The sequence below is a fragment of the Pezoporus occidentalis genome, unplaced genomic scaffold, assembly GCF_034315485.1.
Source record: "Pezoporus occidentalis ecotype Australia unplaced genomic scaffold, CSIRO_AGI_Poc_V1 ctg3, whole genome shotgun sequence".
Lineage (NCBI taxonomy): Eukaryota > Metazoa > Chordata > Aves > Psittaciformes > Psittacidae > Pezoporus > Pezoporus occidentalis.
Genome location: NW_026914940.1, coordinates 3,174,318 through 3,193,070, shown reverse-complemented (window position 1 = coordinate 3,193,070; position 18,753 = coordinate 3,174,318). Strand labels below are relative to the sequence as shown.

The 18,753-nt window shown below is 45.1% G+C and overlaps 1 protein-coding gene across 25 annotated transcripts in view; it reads right to left on the bottom strand.

The window, feature by feature from the left end:
- The window catches only part of PTK2 (protein tyrosine kinase 2), a 200,993-nt gene that overhangs the window by 110,144 nt on the left and 72,096 nt on the right, over nt 1–18,753 (bottom strand). For all 25 annotated transcript variants that reach the window (XM_062626924.1, XM_062626925.1, XM_062626931.1 and 22 more), the window contains one exon: nt 5,789–6,015. In XM_062626924.1, coding sequence (XP_062482908.1) covers nt 5,789–5,983 — 195 coding nt within the window. In that variant the 5' untranslated portion in view covers nt 5,984–6,015. The remainder of the gene's footprint in view (nt 1–5,788; nt 6,016–18,753) is intronic.

The window sequence follows — 18,753 nt, the reverse complement described above, 5'->3', positions numbered from 1 at the left end:
CCCTCACAGGTCAGAGCTTCTGCTGAAGACCTAACCTAAATCTGCCCCCTTTCAGCTTAATGCCATTTCCCCTTGCCCTGTCACTATATTCCCTTGTAAAAAGTCCCCTATCCTTGCAAAGTCTGAGAACTCCCCTGGATCCAGCACTTGCATGGTTAAACGCTAATGGAGGATGTGCTGTTGACTTGAAGCCATCCACAGATTTCAGATGTGTGTCTCATCTGAGGATATCAAGAGTATTTTCCACAAGCATTCTAAAGACCAAAGGTGGTTTTTGTCTGTTAGAATTAGATTATCACAAGACCATATACCTTCTGGCTTGATACTGATTACAGTTGCAGGTCCATAGGTTTGAGTTCTTGGTACTCAGAAGTTCTCAGAAGGGAGATACGTATTTAACAACAACACAGTCAGTGCTCTCAGTGACTGAGGTCAGACTGACAAACCTCTTGCCCTTTTTCAAGACAGGCAATGTCCTTCTCGAGCAATGTTTGGAAAGCAGGAATGCTGCAGTGGATGCTGAGGGATGCTCACAAATCAGGCTTTAATACCTTATTCCCTCAGCAGCACTGCAGTGCCAGCAGGAACAGGTTATTTCCTTTCTTCCTGCAGTGTTCTCAACTGTGTCAGTCTGCAAGAGGATGCAGGTAACAAGAATGCAGAACTGATCTGGATTAAGAGCAACACTAAGACAATCATTCATTTTACGTTGGACTGAGGTTGCCAAACAGTCACACCACCTATGCCAGCAGAGCTAAGGTCACAGCATGAGCAAACAAACAGCAAGAAGGAAGCTGGCACGGTGCCAGAAGACAGCTTGTCTAATAGGGCATCATTTGAACTGTGGAGTCTGTTTCCATTCCTCCACTGCAAACTGGATCTCCAAATACTGAGGTCTCCTGTATTGCTGGATAAAAGTACAGCAACATGATGGGGCTTGAAGAGAGGCAAACAGGAAAGAACAACAAATCCTAACACAGTAATGCAGCTCAGTAAACTGCTTTAGTGACGTCTTGGCCGAATATGATTCAGGCCTTCGCATAGAATCAGTCGGAATTCCATGAGAAGGGCTGAAGCACATTCAGGATTCAAGGTGCTCCAAGCCCCTGTGTCCAACCTGGCCTTGAACACTGCCAGGGATGGGGCAGTGTCCTGGGTTCAGCAGTAGCAGTCATTTTTTCCCTTCTTGGTAGCTGGTGCAGTGCAGTGTTTTGACTTTCAGCTCGGGAACGGAGCTGATAACAAGCGATGTTTTGGTTTGGCCAAGGACTTTGTGAGCCTCATGCTCTGCCAGGGAGGAGGGGAGCCAGGAGGAAGCAGAGACAGGACACCTGACCCAAACTGACACATTCATGCCCAGGATGTAACTGGGAGTTAGGTGCTGCCAGAGCTTGGTCGGGCTGGGGGGGGGCTGGCTGGTGGTGAGATGATGTATTCTCTTCCCTTGTTATTTCCTTCATCCTGGCCCTTGAATACTGCCAGGGATGGGGCAGCCACAGCTTCTCTGGGTACCCTGTGCCAGCACCTCAGTACCCTCACAGGGAAGAGTTCTCTCCCTCATAATTCCTTCTCCTCCCACGAAGTTCCAGTTTGGAATGCACAGTCTTCCAGTACCACATCCATGCCTTCTACCTATGAAAAATAAGACTCTGCAGATGAGTAGGGAAACTGATGAAACTGCTCTGGTCTTTGCCCATGATGCTGAGATGGGACACAGGCAAGTCATGCCCCTTGACTTCAAATTTAAATGAGGTATATCCTTAGCTAAGGATGTTCTTTTTTTCCTTCTGCTTTTTTGAGCTTATTCTGTCAGCATTCAAGAAGCCACCATGTCAGGGTGCTACTGCAGAGAAAGAGGGAAAAGACATCTGAATGATGAACAGGTTAAGAGGGCACTGGACACTGCATTTTATGTGTGAAAGGGTTCTCACCACGCTTCTCTCCAACTCCAGAGGTAAGGACAAAGCTGACAGCTGAAGTTTTAATGCCATCTCTATCTGTTTATGTTTTAGACAGAACTGGAAGAAAATCAACCTGTGTGTGATTCAAGGTATGACACACGTCTGGTAATAGCCTACTTTGAGAAGTCTGGTTGTTATTTCCACATAAATAATGTCATCTTTACTTCTCCCAACTACTACTCAAGAATAAGCTCTAAGGACTAGATGTTTAAAAGAAGGTGTAATGGATGCAAGCTGGGCACCTCTGGGGTGGGAATGCAGCTTCCACTTAAAGCCACCTATAAGGGCTCACGTTTCCAGTGCCTGCTTTCTAAGCCCTCAATCTAAATGCACTGCATTCATTTATCAAATACAGAATATATTTGATATGGAATATCCAACTCTGCTTCAACCCCATCTCCTGAAAGCACAGAGGTGATTTACTCCTAACTGCTGATCCAGATGTGGTGGCAGTGTTTGCTTTCAGGGTGCACTGGAGACCAAAGACATTCCATCTCAGCAACACCCACCCTCCTGCATGCCACACCTGAGGCTGCGAACAGGGCAGAGCATGCCCTGCATCCTCTCCAGCCCCAAAGCTGCGAATCCCTCTCTGTGAATATGCACGTAGACAACACATCCAAACAAGCCATGCCAAGATAAATAGGGAAGATAAACAGCCTTTCTTCCTCCAGCAAATGCACGGCTATCTATATACACATTTGTGGTAGGAGACCACTGTTTGCACATTCATAAAAGCCTTATTTTCCCTTTTTCTCTTGGAAATGAAGCATGTCTTCAGTATAATGCCAAGGAGAAAAAAAGGGTACGGAAAGCATGCCAGCTCTTTGAAATCCAAGAAAGCATTTCCAAGAATTGAAAAGCTGCCCTTGAATCCACTGCAGAAAACACTCATCCCTCCGAGGAAACAGCTGTCTCTGAGGGACTAAATCCATCCTGGATAAGCAGAGGGCCACAGCCAGAAGTTCTCAAAGCAAGGCCCATGTACAGCCACACTGTTGTCTCGGTTAAAGGTATTTCAAGTCAAACAGCAATGAAATCAGACCTTCAGTCTAGCTGCTTAAAGAAAGCTAAGCCCTGCTCATCTGAGCTTAACACGAGTTTTGTAATGAAAAGGGTTTCCCTGCATGATCAAAGATTAAGGTATAGAAGGTATGCACTCTAAGGAAGCCATAAAAGACATAGAAAACAGCCTTTCCTCTCATCTTTCACTCTCAAAAACATCCTTTCCATTGACAAACTCGACTTCGTTGGAAACAGAAGACGTCAGAAATCACAGCTCAGTGGAGAAAGTCCCACCCTTATTGCCCCATGGTATCAGTACATTCCCCAAAGTCCTCTGCTTCACCTTGACTTGGCTCCCCTGGAGATTCCAGACCAAGTGTCTGACTTCCTTTGGACACTGGAAGGGTTCCTGGGCTGCCATCCCAGAGGAGCTGTGCTAACCAGGGAGTAGCCCTGAAAACCCTTCTTGCATTTCCTTTGCACTGCAGAGCTGTCTCAAAGACATTCACCTCTGAATATCCTTACACAGCTCCTTGGGAACAAGCCAAAGGCCCAACCCAGCACCAGCCTCCTCCTTGGTCTGTAATTCTATGTAGTTCTACTGCAGACCAGCTCCTCCACAAAAGGAAGGGGGGATGATAAAACTAAGGCATAAAACCCCTTAAAGGTTATTTTAACCTTAAATTATTCAGCTTGCTGGAACAGCAGTCATTCCAATGGAATGTAGGCTTCTCCTCCAACACGGGTTTACTGTTGCTAGAATAAATGTCAGGACATGGTAATACTTCAGTGCTGGATCTTTACTATGGAGTACCTGCACGTTCAACAGTCACTATCCCGGTTTAACAAAGTAAAGAACCACACTGACTGAAATAACAAAGTTTAAAAGCAACCCATTACATTCTCTATCAGGAAAGAACAATACAAAAACCCCATTACTTTTAGAAACAACAATCTCATTTAATGTGCACATAAGAAAGCTAAAAACTAAGCTAAGTCCCCAGTAACTGCTCCTTGCCTGGTTTTTTGATCCTGCTTTTATACAAAGCTATGGCACGTTTTTGCTTAGAACAAGGATTTGTAACTCTGCAGCTTGAACTCAGCACTGAATTTCTTACAGGGAGTGTAAGTTTTGGATCCCTAAAGCCCATAACCACAGGTATTTCTGAGCTGGAGGAACCACAGATGTAATCTCGGCTTTTGTTTTTCAAGTTTCTATGCACTTCTTTGGAAAGACAACCTGGATTTCAAGTCCCATGTGAGGATCCATAGACATCCGTTCACAGTAGAGGCTTGCAAGGTTAAAAACATACTGAGACACCCTTTTTCTTCCCTTGTACAAAGGGCTACACTTCATGAAATGAATCAACCACATTAGGTGTCTCAAACCATCATACTTGAGTCAGAGAGCAAAGATGTTTCAAGTGGTACCCAACCTATTCTATATAAAAATAAGCGTGTGCTATTGATGACAATGTTTCTTGTTGTTTTAGCTTTGCTCGCCAAGTTCCTACACACAGATCTGAGTTCACTGAACTGACAAGAGAGAGCTTTTCTTATCATCACCAGTGAAAATCCTTGAATTTCAGAGGTCTATGATCAGGGCCACAAGATCTACTTGTGAGGAATGCTTCTTTGGTGTCTTCATATGCAGCCATGCTAGGAAATAAACAGGACGAAGAGAAAACGTTCAAAACCTCAGTCTTTTTTACTTGGTTTTCTCTTACACAAAGGAAATGATGGGCAGGAGACAACAGAGCTCCTTAACCCCCAACAGCTCCCTTCAGCAGATTGGAACCAGGGTTTTGTTGTGGAATTCAATGTACATGCAGAGAATACAAACGTTGGCAGCACTGAACAGATGGGAACCTGCTCCTACAGTAAGGACCTCAGAGAAGGAAACAACCCTCCATACCACCTACCACCATGCAAGAGTCTGCTCTTGGAGAATCATTAAAAGCCAACCAAACCATGAAGCTTTAAAAGCATCTGACATGAAGTGAGCTTCATTTCAGCTTAAATACCTCAACACCTCAAAAATTCAAGGAGTAAGAGTAGCAAATGGTAAGCAAAGGCCTCAGCATTAGAAAGAACTCATGCTTCAGAATAACCACTGGGTTTCATGCACACATAACAGCTCCACACACCTCTCAGATTACAGATACTTAAAGTTATTCTTAAAACTCCCCCAGCTTTGAGTTCTGTCCAACTAACTGAAGGACAAGCATGGTAAAAACACAAGCAGCTGGTGACTGGGGGGGGAGAGAGGGGAACAAAGGGACTTACTGAGGGTAAAATGGACTCCTCAGCTTCATTTCCCCACACCATGGGGGAATGAGTGCTCAAGCAAGGCTATTTTGTAATGTACACATTACATTTAAGCATTTTAAACATGCAAATACATACAAGCTACATTTAAATATGCTAAATTATTTAGTTCATACAAAAAGTGTCACCTTCATTCCAGCTCTCATTCCTGCCATAAGGGGTCACACAAGCTTTTGGGAAGCACGAAGTGCTAAAAGTCAACTGACACATATCAGCAGTGCTATCCAGACTGACAACCAGTGGTGTAACTGCCAAGTTTCTATTGTGCAGAAATGGGAAGAGTATTCGTTTAAGATAATACACATACATCAGGTTTTATTTGTTCTCAAGGAAAGCTGGTACCACATGAAGCTTTCCCTGAACTTACTCACCCCTTACAACAGGTAAAGACTCTTTAAAATGAACTGCAAACCTCCTGTTTGCTTTAACCTCCCATTTCTTGGGTGTTAACACTTAAGCTAAAGATGGCTTGTGAATGCTCAAAGCAGACTTACTCGGACATCAGTAGCATCTCCGTGCCGGATGATGCTGGCCCACGTCGTCGGTTCGCTGTTGTTTTCAAAGTAGTGGAAAACCTTTAAGACTCGTTCCATGGACCCTGGGGAACGCTCCATCCCAGTACTGAGATGAGTCTTTGCACTTGAACTTGGTGTATGATTCAAGTTGGGATCAAGGTAAGCCGCTGCCATGGTTTTGCTAGATGCTAGGTATCTGTCATATTCTGGGAAAGGGAAACAAGAAAGAGATTCATTGTAGTTATACCTGGATCTTACACTGATTCATACAAAGCACCTACCAGAAATCCATACAGACTCGTTTTTAAAGGAGATTTTTGGAGTCCACTCCTAAAATAAGTTATACATCTACAAACATAAAAACTACCCAGATAATACGAGAGCAAGAGAACTGAATTTGACCACCACAATCATTAACAGAAGTGGTATCTTTAGCAAGACTTCTTCCTTTAGTTTCTCAATGATTTAACCAGGCCCCTGCCAAAGCCTTCAAGACCAAACAGCACCCCCAGTTTTAACAGGGGTTCCCATCCTTAAAATCTACCAACTCTGGTCTTGGAACAAACCTCTAAAGATCAGTATAAGGAAACCCTGACAGCCCAGACTGGAGGTTGAGCACTAAGAAGCTGCACAGCAACACCAGGCTCTCCTGTCTAAGGTTAAGACACTGCCACATCAACTTGTTTTGTGCTATTTTGGGAACTCAAAACCACCCAGAGATAGATTCATTATTCACTGAGGAACCATTAACACCACCAGTGTCCATCCTCTCATCAATTAGTGAGTAAGTGGCTAAGCTCTACCACCAACTGGCCCAGTTTCCAAATGATTTTCAGTCTGGTAGCAAAGGCACGGACCATGGTATGAGTTTGCATCTCTAACAAAAAAAGGAGAAAACTGCCTCTTGGCTACTGCTGCAGCTTAGTCAGCCACAAGCAGATGGTGTCTGAGAAATGAATGCAGTACAAGAGAAAAAGAGCAAACAAAACCTCCTCCCTCGCCTGCCACAGTCAGCATCATTCCAGTCTGCTGGCTGGAAACAGCAAAGAACTGCAGGGCTTTGCTCCAGGCCTTGGACAAGCGCATGGAGCTTTCTGTACCCTCCTCCTCCTCCTCACAGGGAGCAGACAGTGGGGAGGCAGTGTTGGAGATGCTGGAGATGTTAAAAATAAACTAAACTTGCTCTTTTTGGCACACACGGTGCTCCGAACGCCTTGCTGGTTGTAAAGCTGGCCTGTGAAAGGGGCTGGAGGAGAGGGAGACTGCTTCAGGACTGCTGCTGGGAGCCTCAGCCTTCATTTACTTTCCTTTGAGGCAGAAGAGAGGCTGATGCTTCCAGATGAGCTCCTGTAATGGCCGGCTTCAACAGAGCTGCAGCTACCAACATGCCATCCTCCATGAAAATGGGGTTCAGGAAGCTATCAGGAACAAAGTGAAGGTGATTTGGGTTCTAGGACTGGCTTAGTTTTATACCACAGCTGCCTGAAGCTGCTATAGATGTTAAGAGAAGCACAGAGGAGGAGCAGCAGAAGGAGCCTGTGGTCAGGGGCAGGAGGGGAGACGTCTCCCCAACCAGTCATTACTCCAGCTCACCAGTCATGTCAAACCACACCATGAGCTCACCTAACAGGAATCTAGCACCAGCAATATCAAGGCTTGAAATCTTCAGGCTGCAGAAAACAACATTTGCTAGAGGCTAAACCAGGACTTGTAGTCTAAAACAAAGAGTTTACCTAACTCAGACCTTCAGGACAAAGAGGCAACAAAGAGCCCATCTGAGCAGGGTGTCCTGAAGAAATGGTTGAATTGCATTCATCCAGCAGAACCAAAAGAATTAAAATGGGCAGTAACTGGGTCAGACAAAAGGCCTCTGATGTCCTGCCCTGAGGGAAGATGGTGAGAACAGGCCAAGCAGACCTTTATCCCCAATATTCTCTCAGTGTCTGACCCCTGAGGGACTTCCCCACTTCCCAAGCCCCGGCTTAGCTCCATATCCCTGTTGCCTCTATTGGAAAACAAGAAACCATCAGAGCTTTTGCACTTTGCTTTCCTGTTCTCTTTCCTGGCTATCAATACCCATGTCTTAAGCCAACCTTAGGCCCGCCTTAAAACCCTTCCTCCCATCCACCCTACACCACCAGATACAGATCCCTCAGCAACATCACTCTCGACTTATCCTCACCAAAAGACCTTGCAAGCTGTTTTCATACAAACCCTGACTTGAAAGCTGAAGCAGGTATAAGAATCCCCCCTGCGGCAAAGTAATACTGAGGAGACGTGACCGTACATGCTCCTCACTGCAGGCTCCACTCCTGTGTGGTTAAAATAGCCACAGGGCAGAGAGATTCATCAGGACAAATTCAAGTCAATGGAGCCCTTCCATAGTGCAACTGCTGGGATGAAACAGCATTTTCAGGCTTAGACATGGGCCACTTCTGCCTTATGTTCTTCCTCCTTCAGAACAAGCTACCTATGCTCAAAGTCATGAGTAAAAGCATTAAGCTCTTCTCGTGAGACTTCACCTGGAGTATTGTGTGCAGTTCTGGTGTGCTCAACATAAAAAGGACATGGAACTGTTGGAACAAGTCCAGAGAAGGGCCACAAGGATGATCAGGGGCTGGAGCACCTCCTGTATGAAGACAGGCTGAGAAAGTTGGGGCTGTTCAGCCTGGAGAAGAGAAGCTGTGTGGAGACCTCAGAGCAGCTTCCAGTGTCTGAAGGGGGCCTATAGGGATGCTGAGGAGGGACTCTTCATTAGGGACTGTAGTGACAGGACAAGGAATAACGGATTAAAACTTAAACAGGGGAAGTTTAGATTGGATATAAGGAAGAAGTTCTTTACTGTGAGGGTGGTGAGGCACTGGAATGGGTTGCCCAGGGAAGTTGTGAATGCTCCATCCCTGGTGGTGTTCAAGGCCAGGTTGGACAGAGCCTTGAGTGACATGGTCTAGTGTGGTGTCCCTGCCCATGGCAGGGGGGTTGGAACTGGATGATCTTAAGGTCCTTTCCAACCCTAACTATTCTACGATTCTAAGCTTTAGTTCAAGCTTAAGCAAGGAAGATTTGCTACAGACCAAACCGAGCATCTGTTTTAGTAAAGGAGAACTAAAAGGAAGCCTGTATTCAGGCTGTATTCCATACACATTCATCAGGTTTTACTTGGCAGAAGAAGAATAGGGAGAAAAGCCACAGGAAAATACCGAAACAAGCATTTAGATGTTTGACCACAGACTTAAATATGGACAATCTGTATCCCTTGGGAGCAGCAAACAGGAAAAGTGGTGGAAGACACCAGTTTCTACATGCAAAAGTGCTCTTAGGTGGTGGAATGTCAATGGACAAACAAAACACGATTAAAATCATTTAGCTATTCATCGCATTGAGGGGAACATGTTGAATCAAACATCATACTGCCCGTACTGGGTACAGGGCACTGTCAGTTTTCACCAGGTTTTATGGGACGTAGTCTCTAAAGGTGAAACCACCCCTATGCAAAATCAGAAGAGCAGTTTTCCTGCAGGATTTGTCATCATTGGGCTCCTTACAACTTCTTTTAAAAACCCCAATGCTTGCTTTATGAGGTACCAAGAGCAATAAATCACATAGCTCAAGGTACAGAAACACATGCTGTACCCTCTGGTTACGGACCTATTAACATTCCCATTAAAACCAGCCCCTGGGTTTGAGTTTATAATGTGACTGTAAAACTCTGCCTGAGGCCAAAGCTTTGTAAAGCAGAGCTGCTCTCCAGCCAGGAGAGTTAAACAACCAGTTTACAACATGTAGGTTGCTTTACAATGCAAAGAAAGTTAAGATTCCACGGCTAAGATGCTTATTTGGGCTCTTCTAAATTCAAACCAGCCTGATTTGTAATCCTGCCCTTACAGATCTCAGTTTAAATGAGCACCTTCCCTGTGAGGGTGCTGAGGCGCTGGCACAGGGTGCCCAGAGAAGCTGTGGCTGCCCCATCCCTGGCAGTGCTCAAGGCCAGGCTGGACACAGGGGCTTGGAGCACCCTGCTCTAGTGGAAGGTGTCCCTGCCCGTGGCAGGGGGCTGGAACTGAATAATTTTAAGGTCCTTTCCAATCCAAACCATTCCATGACTCTATCAGCAGCTGGATAATGCATTAAAACCTAAACAGAACTGTTCCTCATAGTAGCACGGGCAGACGGCCAACACCACAGCCTTCCCCAGCTCATGCCACATGGAACCAGGCTGTAATCGCTCACACTATGACTTCACCTTGTCCTTTATAGATACGACATTTTTATGATATTGCTCAACTTCTCATCTCAGGCTTGAAGGCATCAACATCTGTGAGCTAAAGGGCACATTTCTGCAAAATAACTTAGTCCATCTCAATTCAAACCTATAAAAACCTGTAAGAATCTATAAAATCTCTTAAAAATCTAAGAATTTATAAAAAAGACAATAAAAACTCAGAGCTCATTTCTTCTCTGGTCCTGGTGTAATAATTCTACAAGACTTAAAATAGTAATGCTATTAAATAGAAATAAAAGCCTTTAAGTTACACATGCATCCATGAACAAAGCTGCTTTAGTATACTGACCACGAAGTCATAGAATGCTTTGGGTTGGAAGGGACCTTAAAGATCATCCAGTTCCAACCTGGAAAACCACCTTCACAGAGAAACATCTGGATGTCCTGAGGGACAACAAGCCAACCAAGAGTCCTTGCAGCAAAGGCAGCCACCAGCTCTTTCACCAATGCAGGTAGAGTATTGACAGCATGTTGAGAGAGGTGATCCTTCCTTTATTCAGTACTGGTGAGGGTACTGGGAGCGCTGTGCCCAGTGCTGCGCTCACCAGTACAAGACATGGACATAATGGAGATGGTCCAGTGAAGGACCACAAGGATAATTTGGGGATCTGAGCATCTGTTATACAAGAAGATAAGAGAGAATGGTTTGGCCTTGAGAAGGCTCAGGGAAATCTTACCAATGGGTGTAAATACCAGTTAAGATGGAGCCAGATTGCTCCCAGTGATGCCCAGTGAGGACACAAGGCAAGCAGCAAAAACATGACAGAAATTCCCATTTAAATAGAAGAGAAAGGTTTGCACTACACATGGGGCAATGGTGGACTTGGCAGTCCTGGGGCAAAGGTTGGGTTTGATGATCTTAAAGGTCTTTTCCAACCCAGCCGATCCTATGATTCTACACAGGGTAGGTGAACACTGCAACAGGTTGTCCAAAGAGAATGTGGAGTCTCCACTCATGGAGATATTCAAACCATCCCTGGACACAGCCCTGACCAAGCTCTGGGCAGGGCAACTGGACCAAACAATCTCCACAGGTCCCTTCCAACCTCAGCAATTTGGCAATTAAGAAGAAATTCTTATTTCACACTCTAAATTCCTTGGAATTCTCCATAATCCATCTCGCATCACACAGTAAACGTGTCATGAATTTCAAGCTCAATCCATTTTCACAGCTAGTATTAAATCCTGCAGAAGCTCACCTTGCAAATATTAACTTGACTATCTCAACCTCACAGAAAGGAAGGATGCTGAGTACAAGTTTAACTGTGCTCCTCATGACAAAGTTTATATTTTCAGGAGCCTCTGTCAGAAGTCAGCACACTGCTGACTTTTGATATGCCATCTCAGATGGTATTCATCTCATATGACATTCATTTCATACAGCTTTAAACAGAAGGAGGCTAGACTGAGATGAGATGTAAGGAAGAGATTGTCCTCCTTACACTGAGAACACTGGCACAGGGTGCCCAGAGAAGCTGTGCCTGCCCCATCCCTGGCAGTGTTCAAGGCCAGGTTGGACACAGCGGCTTGGAGCGACCTGCTCTAGTGGAAGGTGTCCTTGCCCGTGGCAGGAGGTTGGAGCCGGATGAGCTTTAAGGTCGCTTCCAACCCTCTCTGATTCTATAATCTCCTTATATATATATTTATGGTAAGATCTGGTCCCAGCACTTGCTGTTGGACATGCTGTCACTTGCTAAAATCCTTGGCAGCACTTAAAAGACATGTTTCTTCTAAGAAAACAGTCACAGCATATGCAATCAGATGCTTCTGTGGCATGGGTGCACGCTTGGAGTGCCTGGTTATGGCAACAGTCCCATTCCCAGAAGATCAGGCAAATGGGACAGTGGAAAAAGCTCAAAGCAGCACCCCCAGAACATGTACATGCCACAGGCCAGAAGAAGCAAACGTGCTTGGTGTGCACAAGGGCTTTTGCATTTACCTGATGTTAACATCTCCTTACACATTTAAAGATAATGATTTAAGGTGAAACTTTGAAGTTCTTTACTGTGAAGGTGGTGAGGCACTGGAATGGGTTGCCCAGGGAAGCGGTGAATGCTCCATCCCTGGCAGTGTTCAAGGCCAGGCTGGACAGAGCCTTGGGTGACATGGTTTAGTGTGAGGTGTCCCTGCCCATGGCAGGGGGGTTGGAACTGGATGATCTTAAGGGCCTTTCCAACCGAAACCATTCCATGATTGTATGAAAACCATTAGATGTGATTTCAAATTAGGGACAAACACAAAAGGAGAGGAGAAAGGGTAATTTTTTCCTATTATCATCATTTTTGTCTCCAGAAACAGTGAATAATTTCAGCTATTTCCATAAATCACATTGGGAAGTCCCTGCTTGTTCCTGCTGAGTTTATTTTTCTTGTTCTGTTTCAGCTAATGCTGATGTTCAAAAGTAGAAGAGAAAAGCAGTGATCCTTTTTTCCACCTTAGACAACTTTCAGCTGTATTCACTCTTCTTGGTAATATCTGCTATGGCATCCAAAAATGCATTTATTTCTCCTGCTGCCTCTCCTCTGATCCCCTCCTGGCCACAGCTCTTGCCCTGCTCCTCCAGATATCTATTTTTAAGTACATTCTTTGCAGTCAAAAGCATTGATCAAGGCCCTCAGGTCAAAGTATAGAACAGCCTGCGTAGCCACATTAAAACCATTCCAAAATTGAGGTTTTAGTACCTATTTTAGTCCAAACTGACACACCAAATGTTTCACTACATCCATGCTCCTCTGAACACCTTTTCCCCCGGGAACAGTTCCTAAACAGTAACTCTGCATCTCAATATGGCTTTTCTTTCTTTGCAGAGTTAAACACTTTAGAAATACACCAGAAAACAGGAAAAGATAGAGACCAAAGTCAAAACACGTTTAACAATGCAGGCTGCCAACATGGGTAACCCATGTTTTAGGAGATGAAACATTCAGGGGTGCATGAAGGAGGAATTCAGCAGAAGCAAGGACTAAAAGATCCATATAAAGCAAAGCAAACTGACAACATTCAGCCTGTTACAAGTGTATCACAGCGACAATCAATTAATAAATTATATGTATCATCTAAACTAATTGAAACAAGGGCATACTCCATGTACAGGTTGTCTTAAGGACCTGTACATTGCTATTGCTCAGTGCTACAGAAGCCTGGGCCTTGGGCAGCACTGAGCCTTGGGATGAAGAGACAGGAAAGGTTCAGGGTACTGATAATCAGCTGAACCCTCGGTGCTGCAAAGCAGCAGCTCACGCTTACCAAGGTGTGACCCCAAGGATGCTGGGTTATACCAAAGGGCATCACCAGCAGAGATAAAGTCAATGTCCCACTCAGCACTTGCCAGGCCACATCTGGAATACTGTGTTCGGTTTTGGTCCCCACTATACAGAAAAGACGTGGACAGGCTGGAGAAGAGCCACTAAGATGATCCAAGGATTGGGAAGCCACTGAGGAAGAGCAGAGAGAGCTGGGTCTGTTCAGCCTAGAGAAAAGAAGGCTCAGGGGTGACCTTACCACCATGCTCCAGTATTTAAAGGGTGGCTACAGAGAAGACAGAGACTCCCTTTTTTACAAGGAGTCAAATGGAAAAGACCAGGGGTGATGGGCACAAGTTATTCCTGGGGAGATTCCAACTGGACACAAGAGGGAAATCTTTCCCAATGAGGACAATCAGCCATTGGAATCATCTCCCCAGGGAAGTGCTGGACTTCCCAAGCTTGGACACTTTAAAGTCACCTGGACAGGGTACTGGGCCATGCAATCTAGGTCATGCTTTGCCTAGACAGGTTGGCCCAGATGATCCTTGAGGTCCCTTACAACCTGGGATTCTATGATTCTATGAAGATGCCTTGGCCCTCTTGTCATCCTACAACATTCAAAACGGTACCAATCTGTCTCAGCACTGATCCCACAGGATTAAGTCCTAACACACCTCACACACTCAGTTTAACCCAATTTTAATTGTAACATTGCATAAGCTGTGCTATCAACAACTCCCTCTGGAGTTGGCACCGATTCCTATTTTTAATATTTAAAAATTTAATAGTGAGGAAACATCAGTTGTGTTGGGAATACAAAGACAATCAGTGCCTGTATATGCTTTAATTAGACTAAAGTATCCAGCTGGATACTATGCTAAGTTCTCAACAGTGCTCTGAACCTGCTCTGTGGTCCCGTGGCACCACTGAAAGCCAAGCAAACACTCATCTACCCTTATATAGACTCACAGAATCATAGAATAGTTAGGGTTGGAAATGACCTTGAGATCATCCAGTTCCAACCCCCTGCCATGGGCAGGGACACCTCACAATAAACCATGTCGCCCAAGGCTCTGTCCAACCTGGCCTTGAACACTGACAGGGATGGAGCATTCACAACTTCCTTGGGCAACCCATTCCAGTGCCTCACCACCCTCACAGTGAAGAACTTCCTCATTATACCCAATCTAAACTTCTCCTGTTTAAGTTTTAACCCGTTACCCCTTGTCCTGTCACTAGTCCCTAAGGAAGAGTCCCTCCCCACCATCCCTATAGGCCCCCTTCAGACACTGGAAGGCTGCTCTGAGGTCTCCACGCAGCCTTTTCTTCTCCAGGCTGAACAGCCCTAACTTGCTCAGCCTGCCTTCATATGGGAGGTGCTCCAGCCCCTGATCATCCTCATGGCCTCCTCTGGACTTGTTCCAACAGTTCCATGTCCTTTTTATGTTGAAGACACCAGAACTGCACACAGTGCTGCAAGTGGGGTCTCAAGAGAGCAGAGAGGCAGGTTCACCTCCTTTGACCTGCTGGTCACGCTCCTTCTATCTTCTCTTGCTATTCTATCTTCTATTGCTGATCTTCTGAATTCCTCTAGCAACTTGTAGAGAAGAGTTGTGTGAGTTTTAGAGAGATGAGCAAGTAAAGAAGATCTTTACTGTGAGGGTGCTGAGGCACTGGCACAGGGTGCCCAAAGAAGTTGTGAATGCTCCATCCCTAGCAGTGTTCAAGGCCAGGCTGGACAGAGCCTTGGCTGACATGGTGTCCCTGCCCATGGCAAGGGGTTGGAATTTGGATGATCTCAAGGTCATTTCCAACCATAACCATTCTGTGATTGCATGGAACAAACAATTCAGTTAAATGTCTCTATTTTGAAGCTGCACTTCTGGTTGGCAGCAGCCTTCCTGTGAACATCAAAACATGAGAGTGAAGCCATAAGAATTCAAGTAATCTTTTCTAATACTGAAATATTGCCTTATGGAGGCCCTACAGAACACAAGCTCTTCCTCTCAGCCTCTCTGTAACTAAACAGAAGCAGTGGGAATTTACTGTCTTTCCAGAAGAGTATAAACTAATAAGAATTAGTGATAATGCAAGTGTAGGGCCCAGATATTAAAAACCAGAAATGCTGAAACCAGAGGCAGCTAAAGAAAGCTATGAGGTATCCTGGCTATGCACTAGCACAGCTTCATACATCTGGGTTTGGCTATGGTTTCCCTGGTCATGGCAGGGAATGTTGGAACTAGATGATCTCAAGGTCCTTTCCAACCCAAACCATTCTATGATTCCACGGGTCTGACTTTAAACTTGCCTTTCCTAGTTTTACTGACTAAATAGCATCCCAGTCCTACACTTTACAACATTCCACTGTCTGGGCCTTTCATTTTTAACCTCCCTTAATGCAGTTGTAACCAGGAGCACACATCAGATAAAGGCACTTGAGTGCTGGAGAGGAACAGAGCAGGACAACAGCCATGTTGTTGTGTTGCATGATAATGGCCTTGACAAAACTCCATCATCTGTAAAGCTCAAGTGTTCCCCCCCAGTCAGTAACTACAGGTTCTGATTTACAGGCAGAAATGAAGAGCAACCTGATTCTTATTCAGGTGCTTGAAGGGAAGCTCAAAGTACACCGACCGTAATAATTCTCCACATTACAAGCTTTTTGGTATCACACTTCAGTGCATCTCTACATACACACAGCAAAAAAGTGACTTTCACAGTTGGGGTTGCTGGAACTGGTCATGTACTAAGTGCCTCCTCACGAATGATCTTGAACAATGTGATATTCCTTTGGATCCCCTTTAAGAATCAAAGCTCGTGGCTCCTCAAGACCCTATGCTGTGTTTGAGGACCCAAATAGCAGCTGCATCATTCTTCAGCTAAGCATTTGTTTCTCCAAGTCTCCATCTACTGCACCCGAAGGAGAGAAAGCAGAAGCAGCCTTCTCAAAGGTGGCATTTGACTTAATGGTTGAGTTAAAGGTGTAATGCCTGGTAAGAAATCAGCTGGTGGCTTCCAGGATTCATGCAGTGACACAATCATGAAACAGCCACAAGGCCAAACCTCAGCTAACTCTCAATACTCCGGTTAAGTAAAGCTAGAACAGATACATACTCCATGGCCCATTTCAAGAGTTTAACTTAAACCACAAAATAAAACATGACACAGACTTAAAAAGGCAACTTAAAACACTTAAACCACTCAAAACTCTCTGTCAAGGCCCTCTCTAGACTTCTGGAATCAACAGCAATGATTCCATATTGCCCCGGGGCACACTAAGATTTATTGGTTCTTTACCAGTGCTTTCAGTTTGGGTGGATCTTCTGGACATGCTGTGCAGGGCTGAACCCAAACCCAGGACCTCCACTCTTTCACACATAGAATGATTTGGTTTGGAAGGGACTCCCCTGCCATGGGCAGGAACACTTTCCACTAGAGCAGCTTGCTCCAAGCCCCTGTGTCCAACCTGGCCTTGAACACTGCCAGGGATGGGGCAGCCACAGCTCCTCTGGGCACCCTGTGCCAGCACCTCAGCACCCTCACAGGGAAGAGCTTCTGCCTAAGAGCTCATCTCTGCTTCCCCTCTGCCAGGTTAAAGCCATTCCCCCTTGTCCTATATTATATGCCCTTGTTCTCCAGAAGGTAAGATATCTGGGTTCAATCCCCTACAGCAAAAGAAGTTCTGTTACAATTAAGCTTCACTGGTTTAAGTCATTTCAAATTGTTGAAGAAATCAGGCAGGAAAACACCTCACGAACACTCCACAACAGTGTGTGTGGCACTGCTTTCCTCTCTCCTCTGGGCATATCAAGCATCCCGGGTTAGAACTACACCATGCTTCACACTGCACGGGCAACCAATACAACACAACCTTTGCCACCACAAGCTCCAGGCTGTTCCTTTAAAGCAGCTGTGTGTGGTGGCTCACGTCATCCATCTCAGCCCACCTGAACAAATCCAGATATGAGAATCATTTCACTGCAAACAACTTGGAGTGGGGTCGGAAGCATCAAGTATTCAACTGCTGCATGTTTTGAGGAAAGATCAGTAGTGGAATTCACTTCCCACATTCTCTGGCAGCCCCCACTGAGCACAACCACCATGACAGACCTACCAGCAACCTGCTGCAATACAGAACCACCAGTGTGTGCTGTCCCCATCAGGTGAGGACAGAGGACACAAGGGATGATGGCGCAACACCTTCATGGTCAAGAAACCAGGGCAGACCTGAAGAAATCCAGTAAGGAGGTTTTAATACTTCCACAAGAACTTACTGCATCTTCCTATATCTGACCACAGAGAGGCATTAAAAACACTCCTAAAGATGAAACTGTTACTTCACACAGCATTTTTATTCCATTATTTCCCTGGAAACAATACATCAATTCCCCACCACATCCTAATGATGAAACATGCAATTTGTGCCCCACGATCCAACCATTTGCAGAACCAGTAGGTGGTGAGAAATGAAGTTAGTGTTCCACAAACCAGAGCTTTCCATCCCATCTTCATGCAGCTCCCATCAGAACACAAAGAAATAGTCATCTGGGGGGGGTTAAACATGTGCAGGTTTCCAAATGCTGCGTTATCCCTGGCCGCAAAATCTCTCTAAAGGATCCACCTCTCCTTCAGGAGGCAAAAAGGGTTCGTATATTTGCAACCTGTGCTCTTAATATGTTTAAAATCAATTTAAAAGAACTATTTCACAGTAGCTAGAGAGAAAAGAGGAAACCAACCTTGCAGCATGGAGAAAGTGTGCTTTAATATGTATGAAACACATCCATTTCTGCACCAAACCAGAATGTTGGTATGACAATACACCCTCCCCACTACAAATAGCGCATTTTTTTATCCAAGCAGCAATATTTCACAGGTCAGAGGTGACTCGTGTCACTCAAACCTCCATCAAACTGGTCCAGCAGGTAGCTTTAGGGGAAATGACACAGACATCATAAACTATTCCAACTGAAGGATACACTATTTCATTGCATTATTCATTTTAGCCTGAAATTAGGATCTTTATAACTCGGAATAAGTTTTGTCAGTGCTTATTAAAGCAAGGGATAGATGTCTTGTATCTTCAGCATCATACAACCCTTTGCCAACAGAGAACTATGGATTAACTTCATTCTATTTTAACCCCAAGATACAACCAGAGTAGAAGAGTCACTGGGATTTCCACTGCATTTTGAGCACTGTCCAGAGAAGTGCACTAAAAGGACGAAGGGGCAGAGCAGAGAACCTGAAAAAGCTGGAGTGACTTGATCCATGGTGACAGATAAACTGGACCCTAAACAGGAGGTACTGGACAACGGATGGAGGGAGATGGCAGCAGCAAATTCAGAAAGGTTTGGGCAACAGGCACCTCAGTGGGTATTAAAAGGTTCTCTAACAGTCTCTAATGCAGTGGATGCTGA